General features: G+C 42.0%; 1 protein-coding gene across 1 annotated transcript in view; it reads right to left on the bottom strand.

The window, feature by feature from the left end:
• Positions 1-22,039, bottom strand: part of RFX6 (regulatory factor X6) — a 215,435-nt gene that overhangs the window by 57,090 nt on the left and 136,306 nt on the right. Inside the window, exons 10-11 of the mRNA XM_073629129.1 lie at positions 21,966-22,015; positions 14,544-14,703 (exon numbers count right to left, since the gene is read on the bottom strand). Coding sequence (XP_073485230.1) covers positions 14,544-14,703; positions 21,966-22,015 — 210 coding nt within the window. The remainder of the gene's footprint in view (positions 1-14,543; positions 14,704-21,965; positions 22,016-22,039) is intronic.

Raw genomic sequence — 22,039 nt, 5'->3', positions numbered from 1 at the left:
GCAGCCTTCTCCATGGTCCTTAATGAGACAATTAAGTCATGGACTGCTGAGCGCGGGTCGGTACTAATACAGTATGTGGACGACTTGCTCCTGTGCAGTCGATCTGCTGAAGATTGTGCGGTCGATTCCACATCTCTGTTACATCACCTGGCCAGAACTGGCCACCTAGCATCACGGAAGAAAATACAATGGTGTCAAAGTCAGGTAGAATACCTGGGATGCATTCTGAAGGAGGGAACCAGGCTGGTATCCCCCAAACGTGCCGCAGCCCTGCAGGCTCTCAGTCCTCCAAGAGACAAAGCAACTTTGCTCTCATTCTTGGGCGCAATCGTATATTGCCGCCAATGGATCCCAGATTGTTCATATTATGATGGCATTCTGAGGGAGGTTACCTTGTCCACCGCCCCAAAGACAGTAGATTGGACAACAGAAAGGCTCTGTGCTTTTCAGGCCTTGTTACAAAGTCTGACTCAGGCCCCCGCCCTGGGATTGGTAGAATATGGCAAACCCTTTCAATTATACTGTGTGGTATCGGGAAATTCTTTTGCTGCGGTTTTGACGCAGCAACATGGAACCGGGTACCGACCAGTCTCCTATCTCTCAAAAAAGTTGCCTACCCAAGTACAAGGGATGCCATCTTGTCTACAAAACCTTGCTGCTTGTGCTATGGCAGTTCAGGAGGCTAGCAAATCAGTATTAGGCCATGAACTGACTCTCTACACTACTCATTCAGTAACTCACCTCCTGCAAAACATGAACACACAGCATATGACAGCACAAAGGCTTAGTGGGTATGAGATCACACTTCTGAATACTGATAACCTCACCCTCAAACACGCACCACCAAGTAATCCCACTGTCCGTCTTTTACATTCTTTGCTCAAGCTGCCACGAGACCCTGATCAGAAGCACAATTGTGTTGAACAGGTTGCAGCAATAACCAGCCCTCGCCCAGATCTCACTGACATTCCCCTACCAGGAGTACAGGACGTCTTCATAGACGGCAGTTGTTCTCGCCCCTCCGATGCAACATTCCTGACAGGGTACGCCATTGTCCAACTACCTGATGTGGTGTTGGAAGCAAAAGCCTTACCACCCTCCTCGGCACAGGTAGAAGAATTGGAGGCGCTCACAAGAGCTTGCATACTTTTCTCTGATGAGGAGGTAAACATCTACACAGATAGTAGGTACGCTTTTGGGGTCACGCATGACTATGGCGTAATATGGGCAAATAGAGGATTTAAAACCGCTGACAACAAGCCAATTGCTAACTCTACGCAAATTAAAGCACTCCTGCAAGCGATTCTACTCCCAAAGCGGATAGCGGTCATCAAAGTAAAGGCACATTCATCAGATAACAGCAGAATTTCCAAAGGAAACGCGCTGGCAGACAGAGAAGCAAAAAAGGCCGCTGCCCTATACATTGGTCAGCCAGCCCCCACAACCATGTTCTTCAAAGAACATTTTACATCACCCAACTTTAAAACCGTTGTGGCACAAATACAGGGATTAGCTACAGAAGAGGATGTTTCTTTTTGGGTCAAGGATGGATTGACCAAGGACCAAGAAGGTCTTTGGTCAAAAGAGGGGAAGATATTGGGCATACCAGAATCAAGCAGTGTTCTCATACTTTCCTATCTCCATGGTCCAGGACATATAGGTACCACCGCCCTAACAAACATATACGCAAAGTCTTTCTGTACAAACAATTTAAGTAAACAGGCAAAACTCCTCACCAGCAGTTGTCTGACCTGTGCACAAAACAATGTCCAAGGGAAAAATCATGGATTACATGGCCACCTGCCCCCACCCCTGGGTCCCCTAACAGATTTGCAAATAGACTTTACACACATGCCCAAACAAAAAGGCAATTTGAAATGCCTTTGTGTGATCGTATGCAAATGGTCAGGTTGGGTTGAAGGTATTCCGTGTACAGGTGAGACTGCTAAAATTGCTGCCAAATGCTTACTGAACCATTGGGTTTGTAGGTTCGGAATACCAACGGCCATATGGTCAGACAGAGGGCCTCCTGCCTTCAGCTCCTCTGTTACACAGACTTTAGCTAAGCTACTAGGCTTACAGTGGAAATTGCACATCCCTTACCACCCACAAAGTGCAGGAGTAGTGGAAAGAATGAATAGGAACATTAAAGACAAGTTAAAAAAGGCTACGGGGGGCACCATGAAAGGATGGTTGGATTACCTTCCTTCTGTCCTATTTCAGATCAGAACAACACCACATGCTAGAACAAAACTCTCGCCCTTTGAGATTTTGATGGGAGTTCCTGCAAACATAGAGCTGCCCTCCTTAGATCAAAACACTGACATTAACATCTATTCTCAACAGGAAATGTACGTGAAAAATCTGGTAAGTATGCTACAGGATATGAACGAACAAGTCTCTGTCACCTTTTCTCCTCTTTCAACAGAACCTACTCATCCTTTCATCCCAGGAGACAAAGTACTGGTGAAACAACTGGCACACAAAAAGAAGGTTGGACCCATTTTCTCTGGACCTTGGAAGATAGAGAAGGTTTCCAGAACTGCTGTACTGACCGATCTAGGAAACACCTGGATCCACGCCAGCCGGTTAAAGAAGTGTCCACAGCAACCCCAGACCCCTGACCCTCCACCAGCATCCCAAGACTCCTCTCTTCAGGAACAGCGATCAGATTTGAAGGACATTCAAGAAGGCATAAAACAAATCTCTCGGACCGACGAGACGAATCCCTCACCAACAGGAAGAAACGAGTAACAGAACTTTGTACACAGTACCTGACAAAATGATTTCTACTTTTGTGTCAGGAAAAACATTATGCTTCTGGACATGTCTGATTCTGATAGTATTAAAATGAGGCCGGGGGATATGAATCCTTAAGGCGTGACGAAAAGGTAGAATGACCATTTCGATGATATCGAATGGTCAAAGGGAGGATTGTAAGGAGATTCCATAATACATTGCATTATTGATTGATTATTGATTATACCCTAACATGAGATATGTTTAGAACTGCTTATTTGCTTACCTAATATAATGAAATACTTTAGTGTATGTAACAAACTGCACCTTACATCTTGTGACAGTATTACTTAATAACTGATTATCTCATTTATGTCTGATGTCTTCATCTAAGGAAACATCCGTTTGTGGTTTCTATCTGTACACTGTTGCTGGGTATGAAAGGCCAACGGCGGCCAGAATTAGCTTTTTTAGGAAGTTGTGGTTGGGCATCTCATGGTCAGCAGACGATAACAGAAAGTAAGGAATCTTTTGAACTGTAATGACTTGAACTATAGGGGTTAACATTAGGGTCACAAGATGAAGACATTACTAATATATGGAAAATCACAAGATTAAGAAATTACTAAATATGCTAATGAACATTTATGTGTATCATTTTGATTGGCCCCCAAATGGGGCAGAGTCTTGTAGAGGCACAGCATAAAACAGCAAATCATTCAATAAACTATTGTAATCATTCAGCATACCTGGTGTGTGTATGTGTAATTGATTAACCGCCGGCGAGGGCCTCCACTGAGCCATCTCAAGAGCCTAGGCCACAAGGAGAAGACGGGCGCCTAACACTGCCTGTATATCATGATATGTTAGAATTCTGAATTTTTTTACATATCTTTCTAGAATAAAAATCCCCCTGGAGAAGACCTTGACTACATGGGTCAAAACGTGTTGGGTTATTAATGTGGCTGGCATTCTGTAATGTAATGTTTTGCTCCACTGTGCTAATATCACTATGTATGATGGAACATGTCCTTTAATGTGTAACCAGAGCTCATATTTTAAACAAATTCATGAATTTGAATCCCATATTGCAATTATCTGGGGTGTGCAGCCCTACTATCTCTCATGGTGCTTTTCTATTTTCAGGTTCTAAAAAAATATCCCAATCTTTGAACATCTCAATCCATCTTCTGAAAATGGATAGAGTATAGCACAACTGTAAACTTAGCACTACATGGCTGTCCACCTAAACTGACAGGTCAGGCAAGGAGAGCATTAATCAGAGAAGCAGCCGGTGCATGGTAACTCTGGAGGAGCTGCAGAGATCCACAGCTCAGGTGGGAGAATCTGTCCACAGGACAACTATTAGTTGAGCATTCCACAAATCTGGCACTGTATCTATGTGTATACAGTGTGTGTGTGTCTATGTATGTGTATACAGTGTGTATATGTATGTATATGTATGAAGTGTATGTGTGTGTGCACATGTGTGTATGTATGTATGTGTTTACTATGTGCATAAGAGGGTGGTGGTGCAATGAATCATAGATGGTGCTGTGTACTGGGCTGTTTATACTTTTTTTTTTCAATCTCTTTATTCAATTTTCTTTGTTTCTTATAAAAATTCAGAATTAACTCATATCTCATCAATTACAAATAACCACTTCCTTCCGTCAGAATTTTATATATTGTAGAAATCCCCTTCCATTTTACTGTGGCCAGGCACAATTTCTCCATCGGGAGCAAATTGTCCATTGACTTCACTGGTTGGGGAAGGGACTCAAGGAAATGTTTCAAATGGAAATACCGCCACTCATCTATTAGCATCAATTCTTTTTTTTTGTTTTAGCTCCTGAAACGTGCAAATTCTTCCCTTCACCATTATGTCTTTTAATTGTGCATTCTCATTCTTGATCCAGTTTCCAAACAAACTACCTTTCCCCAGTGGAAAATAATCGGTGTCTTTTAGTGGAACACATGGAGAGTTATATCTCCAGTTTTCTTTTTTATGTGTCAAATCCCAAATCTCTAGTGCTTTCTGTGTCATCTTATGTGTGTTCTCCCCTAAGTTCCTTTATTGTGCGGGAATCCATATTATTTTCCCCAAAGCAGTCTTGCTCATTGTACTTTCTAATTCCACCCATCTTTTCTCTTTGTTACCTTTAGCCCAGTCTATCACCCGTGAAAGGAGAACCGCCTTATAACAATTCTTTAGGTCTGGTACCCCCAGACCCCCCTGTCTTTTGTCTCTGGTTAACACTGATATACTAATCCTCGGCTTTTTACCTTGCCAAATGAACCTTCGGAGTATCGTATTAGTTTTAAAATACACTTGTGGCAGTGGGATCAGCAACATCTGGTACTTATACATGATCTTTGGTAGGAGACTCGTTTTGAAGAGATTAATTATTCCCAACCATGACACATGTCTTGATGCGATTTTACTCAGTTTTATCTTAATGTCGTTCAGTAATGGCAGGAAATTTGAATGATATAACGTATCCAAGGAAGTAGTAATCTTAAAACCTAAAGTATTTTCATTCTTTTTTCGCCATATGAATGGGAACTCCCCTTGATAGGTTTGAACCTCCTGTATAGACACATTTATATTTAGGATCTCAGATTTGGCCGGGTTCATTTTAAAATTCGATATCTCTCCATAATGTTTTAATGTTTTCATTAAATTAGGGAGAGTTATTCTGGGATGGGTTATGTAGAACAAAGTATCGTCGGCATATGCGGTGAGCTTATGTACCTCCTCTCCTGACTTAATCCCCCTGATATTTATGTCCTGTCGTATCTTCGCTAACAGTGGTTCTAACAACAGCACAAACAACAGGGGGGACAGGGGACAACCCTTCCTAGTACCATTATACATCCTGAAAGGTCCTGAGACAGACCCATTTACTTTTATCCTTGCTTTTAAGGTTTGAGTCTTGTGAGATATGTCTCCTGTAATAGAACTAAAGTCTGCTTTATAAATTTTGATCTCCTTTATTATGTTATATCTTTTTATGGGAGCATTTAGCCTACGTACATTATACGTTATAAATTTAAGGGTAGTCATCTTTGCTCATTGCACTCCGGATCCTCACTTCCGATCTTCAGCCTAACTCCTTTCCATACCCTCCTCAGGAGCACAGTGAGCAGAGACTTTAAATCTACTTCTCTTGATGCCAAACCTTTCCAGAGCAGAATCCCAGTATCCCCCCTCCCTCCTCCCCCTCCCTTCCCCCCACCTCCTCCCCCTCCCTTCCCCCCACCTCCTTCCCCTCCCTTCCCCCCACCTCCTTCCCCTCCCTTCCCCCCTCCCCCTTCCTTTTCCCTTGGGGGGGATATTTAGCCTCCCCATGGCCATTGGATCCGAGGCCCTCCATTTCCTCCTGGCCCCTCGGTTCTCCCCCCAGAAGTTGAGCTCTGCCTGAGGTCTCTTTCCAGACCCACTAGCTCCCCTGGCTAGGGATACCCCTTGCCCGCCCCTTCTCCCAGACCACATTCCGTATCAACCATCACCTGTTACCCCACCCAGTCCAACCGTCTACAAATTCTATTCTTTGTCACAACCAGTTTCTTTTTTGTGATCCGATGCCATCTTGGTTCTTCCGCAGGTGGGGTGCTCTCTTGTGCTTCCCACCAGCCTGGTATCTCAACTAGTGGAATGTCCAGTCTATTACAAAAGCTGACTATTTCTTCTGGATATCTGAGGATCGCCAACCTTCCTTATTTCTTCCCTACTAGGCAGGCTGGGAAGCCCCAAGAATATTGAATGTTATTCATCTTTAAATGCTCTAACAGGGGTTTAAGAATTCTTCTTCTAGCCAAGGTCTCTGCTGATAAGTCTGGGAAGATCTGCAAAGTGGTCTCCATACTTAATCGGCTGTTTATTTTTTAGGCTCACCCAAATTTGTTCTTTATCCTGGAAGTTTTGGAATCTCACAATTATGTCTCTTGGTGTTTCTGCTGCTAGCCCAACTGGCTTTCTGATCCGATGTAACCTTTCAAGCTTTATTTTTTCTGACCCTGTTAAGCCCAGTCTATATCCAAATATTTTATCCATTTTTTCCTGGAGATCTTCCTCTTGCTGGTCTGGGACTCCCCTTATTCTGAGGTTTTTTCTTCGATTACGGTTTTCCTGGTCTTCCAGTCTATACCTTGTGTGTTTAAGTTCTTTCTGTATTTCTGCCATCTGGCCTTTTAGCACGTTTATTTTGGCCGTTTGTGATTCCAACTGCTCCTCTGTTTCTTCCACCCTTCTTAGAATTTGATTCAGATCCTCATGGAGTGTGGCCATTTCTCCTTTAATAGATAATTCCAGTCTAGCAAACATCTCTGCCATTTCTCCTTTAGTTGGCAATTGTTGTTTTTTCTGTCTGGGTTCCACTACGATATTTTCTTCTGGCTCCACACTTATTCCCAGTGAAATATCTGGTGTATCTAGGTCCTAAGGATGTTTCCTCTGACCATCTTTTTGTACGTTCTTCGTTGGCTTACTCTTAGCCCCTGTCTGTTTCCCAGGGCTCTCTGTACCACCGTCCTGTGTCATATATTTCTTTATAGAACCGGGACTTGCACTCACTTTCGGGGGGTTCGCACCTGCTCCTCTTACCGGTTTCCCCCTCATTCTGTGTTTTCCTGTTTCCTATATTTTATTGATCGATTATAGATCCGGGGTGACCGTTCATTAGGGTGTATATGTGTTATTAGACTTATCCCATCAATACTATGAACTTGGATACAGAAGGCCCCTTATGGAAAAGATGGGGGGAAGGGGAGGGGACAGTGGCTATGTCCGTTAGTTAGCATCTTTCTTTTATCTCTTCTCCTTTATTGTTACCGATTGTTATCCAACACTGATCAATATTTCACCCGTATATCCTCACCATATATAAGTGGGATTGCCAATCCTCCATCTGTTGCACCTTCTGGGTACTTTATATATTAATCATACATTTCATACTCAGTTGGTATATCCTGTGGTTCTTCCTCTCAGCGGGGGGCCCCACCATCCGTTCTCTTTAAAAAACATATACCTTTCAGTTTTAACTTCAGTTTAAGTTTTGTGTAGTACTTCCGTATTATATCCAGGTTTTTATACGCTGACTTCTCAATATAACAGTCCTAAGCACCCGGTATGGTAATTAGTCTATCCCTTCCATCTGTAGTAAATTTTAAGATTAATACCATAGGTGAACCCTAGAGACAGTTCTCCGTGTCCTGTATATTTATTTAATCCAGATCATCCATCTATAGTAAATTTGTCAAAAGTATGCCACAGTTGCACTATTGGGACAACTCCCTATGTCACATGTCACATTTATATGATCGATCCAGTTCCACAGTCTATTATAAACTTCCAGAGATGTCTCACAGATGTACCGGGGGGGAACTTTCTATGTCCTATTATTCTGCACAGTCCAATTTCAGTACAAAAAACAACAGCTTCGTAACCACTCACCCCCTTCTGCTTCAGCTCCAGATAGGTTCCAACAGTTTCTCATTTACTGCTATCCACGGGAGTCCTTTCCAGTTCTCCTACGGCCACAATCTCCAGAGGGGGGAGAGACAGGAAGGTAGCGGGGGAGGGGTGGGGTCCCTGGTCTCTGTGGGGAACGACCCCTGACTGAGCCCCCCTTCAGCTGACCGTTGCCACGGCCAGTACTGCAACCGGTATTCTCAGCACATGCCTGTTCCCTCTGTAGCTGAAAGCCCTGTTTGCTGCCAGAGATGTCTCCCCCTCCACACATTTAAATCCAGCACTCTATACATTATATACTTCTGACCCCTGCATTCTGTAAAATCAAGTTTTCAGCTCCACCCACTGTTAGCACAATTTTACTTAGCTCAAAATTCCTCTTCTCTGAGGTTTTTCTCTTGAAGAAGGAGCCCAAATTATGATCTTAAACACAGGCCCACTGCATTCAGAAAAAATTCCCCTGGTATGTCCCAAGGTACAGAATCAAAAAAAAGTTTGCAAGAACCACAAATGTTTTCCTCCTATGCTCCGTTACAGAAACCCAGCTGAAGGACTTTGCTGCTATCCCTAATGTGAATAATTTAAAATTCACAAATACCTATGATCCCAAGTTCCTACCTTTATTGTTATCACAGTTTGTAAGAATGAAATTAGGAAATTGATCACTAGGTTGTACAGAAAGCCTATGGTAATGGGCAGGATTCTCAAAATCAGTAGCAATTACCCACATACTCCTTTTAGGAGATTCCCATACCCAATAATCGAGTGTTATGCAAGGCAAGTAATTGAGTGAAGAAACAGGATTGTATTGATATGATGCGAGGATAAACTGTGATTAACTACAACATTTTCAATGCATTCAGAAAAAGGGGTGTATTTATAATATATTTGCATGACAATTTAGTAAAAGTATATGTATATTCCTGGATTTAAAATGGAAATGACTGCATTTGGCCAATAGATTGTGCTAATTGCAGCACTTTCCACTTTAGCTACTTGCCGCCCACGCTATAGCCAAAGACGGCTACAGCGCGGGCTTTAATTGCCGGGAGGGCATCCATGGACTGTGATTACCGAGTCTATGAGACTTGGCTGATTGCAGATCCCAGCCCCTTAGCACGTGATCAGCTGTCAGCCAATGATGGCTGATCACATGATGTAAACAGAAGCTCGGTATTCTGTCAGCGCGAGGGGGAAAAAAAGCCGATCACCGTCTTCTGTCAGAGGGACATCGATCCCTCACACAGAAAGCCACGGATGCATTTTCTGTGCCCACCAGTGTCAGCTGCCAGTGGCCACTGTGCCACCTACCAGTGCCACCTATCAGTACCCACCAGTGCCAACTACCAGTGCCCACAGTGCCACCCATCAATGCCCACCAGTGCTGCCAATCAATGCCCATCAGTGTCTCATAATCAGTGCTGCCTATCAGTGTCACCTACCAGTGCCTACCAGTGCCACCCATCAGTGATCATCAGTGCCCATCAGTGCCACCTATCAGTGCCCTTCAGTGGCACCTATTAGTGCCACCTTCAGTGCCAACCATCAGTGCTCATCAGTGCCAACCATCAGTGCCACCCATCAGTGCCACCTCTCAGTGCCACCTATCAGTGCCACCTATCAGTGCTCATTAGTTCCACCTTATCAGTTTTCAAAATTGCATAACAAACTATGAAACAGTTTTTTGTTTTTTTTTCAAAATTTTCGATCCTTTTTTGTTTTATTTAGCAAAAAATAAAAAACCCAGCAGCAATTAAATACCACCAAAAGAAAGCTCTATCTGTGTGAAAAAATGATGAAAAATTCATTAGGGTACACTGTAGCATGACCGCGCAATTGTCATTCAAAGAGTGACAGTGCTGAAAGCTGAAAATTGGTTAGGGCAGGAAGGGGGGTTTAAGTGCCCAGTAAGCAAGTGGTTAAATCAATAAAAACATTTGTGCAGTCCTGGAAATAGCTTGATATCATTGTTTTTTTTCTTTGTGTCCTATTCGCACAGAACAAATGTACATGCACTTTCACTGGGCAAATTGCTATGCTAGTTTTATTATGATAACAAAACCTTTTTCAAAAACTTTGGCACAGAAATGAGAGCCAGCAATAGTTAAGTCTGGAATGACCAGCCACAAATCACATATACAAATATCACATATACAAATACGGATAAGAAATCTTTTCCGAAAGTTTGCTATAGATATAAGGGCATTTTTCGAAATGCCCTTATATATTTTGCTATAGATATAAGGGCATTTTCTGTAAATACTGTAGATATCCCTGTGGGAACAATAATTTCAAACAGGCAAAACAATTAGGCTACTTTCACACTGAGGAGCTTTACAGGCGCTACAGAGCTAAAAATAGCACCTGTATATCGCCTGTAAAGAGCCTCTCCTGTGTCTCCAGTGTGAAAGCCGGAGAGCTTTCACACTGGAGCGGTACACTTGCAGGACGGTAAAAAAGTCCTGCAAGCCGCATCTTTGCAGCGCTATAGGAGCGGTGTATACACCGCTCCAAAAGCGCCTCTGCCCATTGAAAACAATGGGGCAGCACTGCCAAACTGCGGGGAGTTTTCAACCCTTTTTCGCCCGCTAGCGGGGGTTAAAACTGCCCCGCTAGTGGACGAATAGCACCGCTAAAACAACAATAAAGCGGCGCTAAAAATAGCGCCGCTTTTTAGCCATCACCCATCCGCCCCAGTGTGAAAGTAGCCTTAGAACAAGAAATTTTTTAAACTGTCACACAGAGGCGGTAATGTATCTAATGTTTTGCAGATGTATCAGTTTTTTTGTAGATTATATTGTGTAGCGCTGCTTAGAACTCCAGTGCTCAAACAATAAATTAAGTGATTAAATAGCTCAAAAACAATGACTAAATCTATGAGAAGAAAAATGAAATCATTTTTTAAAGTCCTTAATATATAAGTCCATAAATGCCAGAATATACATCAACATTTTTCATGAATATATTCACATCAAGTGCTTAGGTGCTTCCAATAATAAATCCCACACTGTGTAAAGTAAACAATATAAAAGAACACCTCGTGCTACCTCCAGGCTCCCAGAACTCTGACCTCCACTTAGGGAAAATAAAGTCTGTATAGATAGACTCTTGGGTGTCTAGACCATCTGTGTGAGACCACTTCCAACTCCGCCCACTGAGGTCTCCCTTAGAACCCCACTAGGTGCTTCCCAGGATAGCAGGGATACTGTTTCTTTAAGACTTCTCAAAGTTCCATGCAGCCAGAAAGATGATCTTATTGGTCCCAGAATCTTCAGATTTCATCACTGCTGGCACAGATGTTGGGAAGAGACAGACCTGATGTATGCTTCGGAATCTGTGCCAGGAGAGAGGTGTTCCTTGCTGAGAGCAGTCTGAAGATTGAAGTTGTCACTACATCAGGTGGTCATTTTTGCATGATTTTCTTTCAAGCAGTGTGGGATATATTATTGGAAGCACCTAAACAATTGTTGTGAAGATATAAATGAAAAATCTTGAAGTATATTCTGGCATTTATGGACTTATATATTAAGGACTGTTAAGACTGATTTAATTATTTCTTATAGATTTATCTCTCGTTAATATTGAATGCGTCTTTGATATCGTGCAACTTCATCTAAAATTGCACAATTTCAAAGCCACATGTCAGTGCAATTTGACTTCAGGTGTGACTTGGAAGACATCTGTGCGGCTTTGTGCACATGTCTATGCAAGTCGCACCCAAAATCAACCAATGTAGTGCAGAAGCTACTTTTTCAAATTGATGCAGCACCAGAAAAGTCAGCATTGCACCGATTTGAACACTGCCATTGTGAACAATAGGTGTGCCTTGTCATGTGATTTGACCTGTCAAATCACATGACAAGTCGCTCTGGTATGAACGGGGGCTTATTCATTGTTTTGGAGATATTTAATTCATTTATTCATTGTTCTAGCACTGGAGTTATAAGCAGCACTACACCATATAATTTATCGTTACAGTTTGATTGTATCTCAGTACTAACTAACAATCAATGTATACGGGACTGGTAAACCTGTCATTTTGGCAACTACCAAATTTGTTTCCCTGACATTTCGGAATTTTCTTTTGGAAGATTTGTGTTTTTCATGCTGAGTGAGAACAACATTTTTTGCAAACTGGATGAAGATTTTTGAGTCCGTATCTGGGGACCTAGTCATATATCAATGATGCATCAATTCATTTACAGTATATGGCATTTATGATGTTGCACTTTAACTGTATGAATTGACTCAGGAATCACATTTTCTTTTATATTACATGATAATGTAATCATCACCCACAGTTACAAGCCTATATGCTGCATATTTAAATGAGATCCTGATTGGTGACACATTCATGAGTGAAGTGCATACCCTTTGGTGGTATGGGGAAATATTTCTCTGTGCAGACAACCAATATTACAGACAAACAGTATTGGAAGGAAATGTTGAACCATCGATGACTGTATTGATATGTGCAGATTCTTTTCATAGCACCGACCTGACATGTGTATAAGAAATGTATTTTGGCATCACATGTTTTACTTTGGGTTTGAGTATTAAGGTCATATTTTTGGGGAATTCTCTAGTGGGGCAAATAATATTTTTTGGTGCCCTCTTGTTATAATGATCTAAGTGGGCCCGTACATATGTTAGACTAAATCTAACATAGGTAAAGTCACATGATGTCGGATGATGGCTGGGCCCAGCATTCAATCTGCCTAAAACTTCCATTGGGTATGGATTCTTGATCCGAACTTCTGAAAACGTACACTGAATGTTCGCAGACCTGAACTCAGTACATTTGGCTCTTCTCTAGTCCTAACCTAGATTAGAATTTTAGAATATTATGTAAATAAAGAATAGGAGATAATATTTCCTCTAATGGGCTAAAGCAAATGCCTAATCATTATATAGGGATAAGCCACTACTTTGCCTCTGCCATCTGTTGGCATAAACCTAATGTACCTGATAGTGAATTTAGCTTTGGTCCATCTTACACACATCTAGTAATTCAACTGAACAAATCATGAAAAATGTTTTAAAGGAAAATTATTTTCAGTAAAAGCTTTATATCATCAGGATCTCTAGATCCATAGATACAGTATCTCACAAAAGTGCGTACACTCCTCACATTTTTGTAAATATTTTATAATATCTTTTCATGTGACAACACTGAAGAAATGACACTTTGCTACAATGTAAAGTAGTGAGTATACAGCTTGTATAACAGTGCAAATTTGCTGTCCTGTCAAAATAACTCAACACACAGCCATTAATATCTAAACCGCTGGCAACAAAAGTGAGTACACCCCTAAGTGAAAAGGTCCAAATTGGGCCCAGTTAGCCATTTTTCCTCCCCGGTATCATGTGACTCATTAGTGTTACAAGGTCTCAGGTGTGAATGGGGAGCAGGTGTGTCAAATTTGGTGTTGTCGCTCTCACTCTCTCATACTCGTCACTGGAAGTTCAACAAGGAACCTCATGGCAAAGAACTCTCTGAGGATCTAAAAAAAAAAAAGAATTGTTGCTCTACATAAAGATGGCCTAGCCTATAGGAAGATTGCCAAGACCCTGATATACACTCAAGATATGCAGAAATCTTCATCTACGATTACTTTATCTCTGGATCCGCCAATTTTTCTGATATCCGGTTACAACTGAAGACAATTTCTTCAGCGAAACTATTATTCAGCACCAAATTTTTTCCTGTCTGAATTTAAATGCATGGGGAGTCTTCTCAGGCAATCTAAAGCCTTTGGTAAGTAACCTGGGTAGGGGAGAAAGGAAAGATTATCAGAGCCTAGCTGTTACTCTAACTCATAAATGCTTGTCAGGTGTATTCATCATCTTGGAAGAGGCATTTATGCACATGAGTCTCTTGAGAGACAAGACATGTTTATGTATAGTAGTTGTAACGTCATTACACAGTTGCCCATCAAGTTCAACCAAAATTAATGTAAACTTCTGAAATCATAGTTAGGAAGCCAATCCTAATCAAAATTATGTTTTGTGTTCCTAAGAGTGGGGAATTGTTAGAACTTCCGTTGGGATTATTCTGCAGGCTGTTTCCACCCCATTGGGGGAGATTAACAAATTTCCTGCATGATCATCAGGACACGAAGTGAGGAGAAACCTCTCCAACAGAAACACAGAAAGCAATAAAAAATCTGCTAGAGGTACTGACCCATCCCTGCTCCATTCAACGCTAAAAAAAAGTGTTGTATGGAGAGCCAGTCCTCTAATGGTTATTATCCTAATGGTTCTGAGTTCTTTCAGTTCACTAAGAGGTAGACTGTAGCTGAAGAGATGGAAAGTGATTTTGAGAACTTACTTGTGCTAAGTGCAAGAATGAAGTCTGTCTCTTCAGGGATGACACAAATCTTCTAACAATTGGCAGTTTCTTTTCTGAGAGTGATTCTGGAAGGTTTTCCAATGATGTAGTAACCCATTGTTCCCAATGTTTAGCAAAGTTTCTTATGTCAGCTAGTAAACTACACAAAAAATGTAGCCTTTAGATTGATACAGCAATATGTCAATAGAACAAATATGAATCAATGAAAAAATAACATTCTTTTAAGATTTTAAAGCGGGGGTCCACCTATCTATCGTTTTTTTTTTTTTTTGAGTTCATTCACAAACTTTTCTTCTCAGCATTACATACTGACATATTGTGTGTAATATGTCCGCCTGTGTCAGATTTCGTCGGAAAGAATAACTTATATTATTCACTGCAGGTGGTTTCCATCTTCATTGTGGGCATTTGAAGCCCACAAGCATTTATTTCCTGGATGTGGTGAATGCTGTGCTCCCAGCATTCACCGCTCGTTCCCGCACATGCTCAGTGGCATCCTGGGAAGCCTGAGACTAGCTCCCAGGAGTCTGGGAGAGGCTAGAAACACATCTACTTCCACGGGAGGAGAACCAGGAAGTGCAAAGAAGAATAGAAAAAAAAAAAGGTAATTACGGCAATTTAAATTTTTTTAAACGGCATGTCAGCATCTAGGCAAGGAAGAGAATACATACAGATATTGTTCAAAATTTGTGTGGAACCCCGCTTTAAGTGGACCTGAACTCCAAATGTAAAGATTTACTATTTTAGAGGAACTATCTAGAAATGTTAATTGTGTCTAAGCAATATCCTGAAAATGTACTTGTTTTTGTTAATTCCTCCTAAAAATTAACAGTGCACCTTCTGACATGTTACTGTGCCTAGGTACCCCTGTTGTGTAGCCTAATAACTGTATATCTGCAGTGGGAGAACTAAGGTACTGTTGTCTCTGACTGCTTAGGAGATTTGGAGTGAGATTTGGTAATGCCACTACTGTGCTGCTCACTGTTCTCACTGGGAACTTGCTGAAAAGGAAGTTGTACCATAGGACCCATCATATGAGGATCCTCCTTCTTCTGCTTACATGAGGAAGCAAAACTCTGTTCCTCTGCCAAGATGTCACCTCCAACAGACACACAGGGGTTTATTTACTAATGCCGGAGAGTGCAAAATCAGTCTGACTTCTGCATAAAAACCATTCAGCTTTTGGGTTTTATTGCGAAAGCTTAATTGAACAAGCTGATTGGTTTCTCTGCAGAAGTCAGACTGATTTTGCACTCCCCAGCTTTAGTAAATAAACCCCATAGTGCAGAATAGGGAATAGTAAGTCAGTAAACAGTAAAAATATCTATTGCAGGAAGCTTACAGGCAATACTGGTGACTAGTCCTCTGCTTAACTTTTTTTGGACACAGCTTCCACATTTCATGTCCTCTTTAATGCGTTTTTACTAAGAACTGAATTTACTTTGTCTTACTTAGTCTCGTGAACCAACCAAATTTAAACCTACCCAGAGATTAACTCTGATTATTGGAAATGACTCCAGTTCTTAGTAAAAACATTTTAATTTACACGGTTAATATTCAGGTCAGCTAGCTGCAAATAATACTATGACTAGTCTTTTGTTCTCTGTTTGCCTTCTCATAGGATGTGAACAGAGATGGTAGGCTTGTTTCGGCAATATTTGGTAATCAGATTAAATATATGCAGCCTTTTTTGTGTGTTAAAAGGAATGTACAGTGTTAAAGAACATGAAGGAGGGTTGCTAGTGACTACCTATAGGATTCTGGAATAGAAATATTGGACAAAAGGAATATGTTGAAAAAAAATCTCCTACTTCTGTTTAAAGCACCTTTATTACAATTATCTGCAAAAGTTGTGTATTCATCCAAAAGCCCTAAGTGCTGCCAGGTGCTGTCATCTTGGATGTGATGTCACTCTGTAGTATTCTCCTTTTTTTCTCCTCCTGGAAATGTAGCAGCTGAAGGAGTGAAGGTGAATATTATAGAATGTTACGCAGCAGCAGTGGAAGTGCTTTTGAATGTCAAACTCCCTATTCCCAACTTATACGCTCCAGAAAAATGGCTATGAGTATAAAATGGTGCTGCAGTGACCACTGGCTGGAAACTGAAGACATTCAAGTGAAAAGTATGTCACTAGCACATCAAGGATTTTCAGAATGGGACCAAAGCTTTATTCCGCAATCACATCATAGTTACAGAAACAACATTTCAGAGCCTCCTAGGACCACTTCATTAGGTATGTGACGATAGATTACATTGCTTCTGTAACTATGATGTGATTGCTGAATAAAGCTTTTGACCTGTTCTAGAGATCCTTGGTGTGCTGGTGACATACTTTTTGTTTTTGAATATCTAAACAAGGGAGGATTTTACAGGTCAGTAACCTGTCTAAAAAAGGTTAAATTGATTGATTGTTGTTAAAATAAAATTACTAGCAAGACAGGGGCGGGGCAACAAGGCAATTGCCTCACTGAGGCGAAACTAAGAGGGAAGGCTGTAGCGGCATGAGTCCCGGATAGAGAGGTGCACTGTAGCAGCCTTCCCCCTTAGTGTATGGCAGAGGGAAGGAGTCCCGGATGGAGAGGTGCACTGTACTGTAGAGCATCAGAACACCCGTGAGGAGGTCACAAAGATCTCCCGTGAAGTTGATACAAGTGTTAAGACCGCCGCCACTGTCGCGGCTGGCCTTAATACTTTCCTCACTGTGGTTGCCAGGTCTCACTATTCTTCCCTACCTCCTCCACGCTGAGAGGAAGTGGCATTATTTTAATAGGTAACTTCCTCCCGGCCATATTGGAGGGAAGAATAGGGACACTGTCTGACAGGATTCCATTTCCAAGGATTGGCATTCCTTGCAGGTGTGGGACAAGTTTAAAAATAAAAAATTTATTAGAATAAAACTGGTGTGTTTTTAAAAATGTGTGTAGTAGAGTGAGTTCGGGTCATGAACATGTAGTCAAAACCCACCCATACAGTTTAAACAAAGTATGTCATGGAGTGCCAACCCTGCTTATATAATGGAAAAGGAAGAGAAAGAGTTGTGGGCATTAAACGGTCACCTCCAGACATATAGTATTGCACAAAAAGTATAAAAAATATATATAATTTATTGTAAATAGAAAAAAACATACAAAAAATACATATATATATATATATATATATATATATATATATATATATATATATATAGGGAAAGGGCATCTAATCCCCTATAACAAAAGACAAAAATGCATAAACGGAGCATATTACATAAAAGAAAGCGATAGTCCTCATGTTTCGCGGTTGATATATATATCCGCTTCTTCAAGGCTTGGTTGCTGTGTAATTTAATCAAAATCTACTGGCCGTCTGAGACATCCAGACTAAGGGGAGACCAAAAAGATAGGACGCGTGCTGTTAGTGCTACATGTGGGGGGTGTCGTCCGGGATATCTGTTTCACGTTTGTCCGCTAGCCATCTCCCATAGCAATGGAGTCCGCATTTCAGTAACTGTTGCCAAGATAGCCTGCAGTATAACAGTACCTGCCACCAGGGGTCGCTGGGGAGGACTTTGAAAATGTGCAGCTACAGTTCCTCGCACGCTGAACCAACAAGTGGAGGGTGGAGCCACACCCCAGAGGAAAAGTTTGTCAGCGTTCAGCGTGCCACGTGCCAGACCGAAACAGGCGGAGGAAGATGGTGGAAGGTGTTGGGAATACACCCGTCATGCAGCGGTTATCTGACTTGCAGGACCGGGTTCTGATCGATACCGGGGTTCGATTGGAGCTCACTGGAGGACTGGCACTGGGAGTGATTGAAGGAGTGGAGAGACTTTGTATGTTGTGTCCTGGATGTCGGAGGCCTACGGTTGGAGTCACCGCCTGGGCTCGGTGTGGGCATTGCGGTGTTCAGCTGACACGGCTGGGACCCATTCAACAGGAAGTCAGGTACTACTCCGCCAGTCTTGCAACGGGGCCTTGTCTACCGCAGATGCAGGTGATTCGGAAGGCCAGAGAGGGTCGTGTGTCGCCTGCTGCAGCAGTGGAGGAGCTCCCATCTGATTCGGCTGAATTGGAACCATTGGAGGATTAGGTAGGATTCAATGGGAAAGACTGTAGCCTGGCTGGGGACCCAGGGACTGCTGAAGTTATTATACAGTCTTTGGAAGAAACCCCTGAGGAGCCAGCTGACAATAAGCCCTTTGTTATGCCTGTCCGGAAGGAGCCTAAGTTACAAGAGGGGGATCCCTCGGGTGAGCCGGACAGGGTAGACGGAGGCCGGGCTGTAGATTGGGGATCACCGCAGATTTTACAAAAATATGGATCTATGGACAATTTGAATGGTCATCCCCTGAAGAGACTAAGTCTAGTGATGAGGAGGAATGTTTCCTAGAGAGTTCTACCTCAGTGGAAGCTTCTACAGGAGTGTCAAAGAAGTTATGCGGTACATCTAAAACCCCAGTACCCCCTTTCAACGTTTCAAATACTGCCCTTCCTACCAGGGCGGCCACGTATCAACAGTGGGTCAGTAGAGCTTCTGACACATGTGTTTTGCCTGGCAGAGGAAAGGCTAAAGATTTGCCCAGACTTTCAAGGTTTCAGAGAGACGTCCAAAGGAAAGTAGCTCAGGAGTGGTGCCTAGATTATCCCTATGTTCCTGAATGGATTATGGAGACCGTTGCGAGTTCCCGGGAAACATGGGAGGACGATCTTGTTTGGGACTATCTCCATGTTCCTAAACCTAAGAGGACACCTGACAGTGAGGTCTGGGTCCGATTCAAAGACATCCACCGTGAATGGAGACTTGGAAGAGCAATTCACAAGGATAGAGTGTTGGTGGTGAAGGCAGGACAAAACACCCATAGTTACTTTATCTCGGTGAGAGGACAAGGAAAGGAGACAGTCGAAAAAGATTGCCTGACTTGAGGTACTATTTGTGAGCAGGAATGTTGGAGGTGCATTCACAAGTGTATTTCAGTACCCATATTGACTGCAGGATGGCAGATGGGTTAGGGTGGGTTTTCCCCAAATAAACTGTTCAGCAGGAGACTCACATTCAGGGTGCCTAACAAGGACAAAGTTATGGACACTAGAGTGTGCTGTCTCTGCTAAATCCCTTTGCCACAAGTACTTCCACAAGGACTCTTGTTTAAGAGCCAAACAGAAAGTTTATTTGCCAACAGGCAGATGGGTTCATTTGCTGAGCATGTTTGTTCAGGGTGCGCTCTGCAGGAAGTCTGCTAGACTCCTTTTGAGGGAGCGATAATCCTGACAGAAACATACATGCCATAAAAGATTGTATATTTGATTGATTACTCAATAGAGGATGATAACCCCCTCTGTTTGGTAATGTGTGTAGTAGTTAGAAATGTTTTGTGTCTTCTTTTAGGTATATTGAAGATGTGACGGCTGTCTATTTTACAGATGATGGCCTGTGGTAAGCAGAGTATAAATCCTGTGGGAGCAATGCTTTGGTTCCGCTTGTATGGAATGTTAGCTGTAGGGATCTACAGTCAGGCCATGTAAATCATATAAGAGAATACTATGTTGTTTTTGTGTACAGTAATGTCGATGTTATTTCTGTTTCAAGTTTATTTTCCTTTTCCCCATCCCATTTGATGTAATGAGATGCTCTTCCCTCCTTAAAATTAAGGAGGTACTCTAAATTCATTCCCCACAACTGGGGACAGTTGTGATTCAAGTGGGGGGTGTATGTAGCGGGCACATACTTTTATGTAGGTGACTCTTTTTGCTAGCTTACAGTTTCAGGTAAATTTAGGCAGGCTTGTACCATTATAGCAGGCCTGTTTTGTTTATATGGGATCTGAGTGACAGGTAGTTTGTGTGTGAGTTCTGGCCAATCATTAATTTGTTTGGCAGGAGGCGGGACTCTCATATAAAAGCTGGGGTCACATGGTCAGAAAGGTGAGTTGGAAGTTCGGAGTTCGGTGTGGAGGCCCAGCCTGGTTCCCGGAGGGGAGAGGTTCCCCCTCCGGGGAGCCAACGGAGCCCCCCCTGCGGGGAGGGTGGGGGACCGGCACCCGCAGATGAGTTGGTGACACTGTACAGCATGTAGTCGCTGGTGTCGCTGGATTCCCCTGCGGGGAAGGGAGCGTGCCAGAAAGGAGGAAAGGGATGGAGAAATCATTGCAGAAGAAGTAGCAACTAAGCGGAAGGCAACTGGGCGATCGATCGTTTATGAGTGGCACATAGACTGTTGATCAAGTGAGTGCAAACCCAAGGGAAGGGTACTACCAGAGGCTGAGGGATGTTGGTATGCAAGTCAGTGAGACAGGCGGTGATGGCCTGTGACTTTGGGTTCAACAATGCCCGGGATTCCAATCAGTCAGGCGGGAGGAATTATTCAGAGTAATCTCTTCTTTAGCTCAACTTGGAAGTACCATGCAGATGAGAAGTAGTGGTAAAAAGGTGGCGGTAAAGCTACAAGCACATATATAGAGATACAGACTGTTCTTGAAAAGTTCTGCAGGTGAAGAAGTTATTCAGAGTGACTCTTTACCAAATATTCTCTATCAAAAATCTACTTCCATCTTCCCTGATGAAGAAATCATCCAGAGTAATTTCCTATTATCCGCAATGATTCTAAGTCTTTGCATGAGAGGCAGAGAAAAGATTGTGAAGCAACAAAAGAGCATCTCAGAAAACCCTTCTCTTATCCCAGTTTATGTTACGCCAATAAAAGCAAGAAAAAAATACAATATGGACTGTTTCTATTTTATGGGCTGCGATGGGCTAGGTGGTAAACGTGAATTACGGATATAATAATTAATCAGCAGCTCCTTCGGGGGTTAGTGCTACATATGTATGTATTTTTTTGTATGTTTTTTCTATTTACAATAAATTTTATTTTTTTTTATACTTTTTGTGCAATACTATATATGTCTGGAGGTGACTGTTTAACGCCCACAACTCTTTCTCTTCTTTTTCTCTTTTTAAAAATGTATGCCCAAATTACCCAAAAGTCTCCTTTGATGATCCTGGCTGATCATGAAATTGCTTATATTATAGGATCAAATTGCTATACTATAATCTATGTCTGCTTATGCTGTAAAACATGTGCATCTATCTAGCTAACAATGAGCTTGATTACACAAGCAGTGACGCTCAAGACATTTAGCGAAGTTTAATTTGTAATGCACTGCCACTCCTGAGACTAGACCTCAGGTCCACCCCTGTGGCAAAAGGATCTTTTTAAAATGCATTTGCTTTTTCGAAGTAAGAGCCATAGATTCACAAAATTTGCCAATCCAAGACACTAATACTTCTGTGTTAAAGCACCACATCCGTTTTCCAACCAAACCACTCAAACATAAAATATAGTAAAGCATATGCATTTCCTTGTGTTACATTTCTGCCCTGTGTAATATATAACAGTATGAATATGAAAACATGCTTTATTATATACCTTTCAGGCATTTCCTGCATTGTTGCTGGTATAAGGACATCTGTGAGAACCTAAAATAATCAAAATCATGTAAC

Source organism: Aquarana catesbeiana, linkage group LG04 (genome assembly GCF_042186555.1).
Source record: "Aquarana catesbeiana isolate 2022-GZ linkage group LG04, ASM4218655v1, whole genome shotgun sequence".
In the NCBI taxonomy this organism is placed as follows: domain Eukaryota; kingdom Metazoa; phylum Chordata; class Amphibia; order Anura; family Ranidae; genus Aquarana; species Aquarana catesbeiana.
The sequence above is the reverse complement of the archived record's forward strand: the minus strand, read 5'-3'. Positions and strand labels throughout refer to the sequence as shown.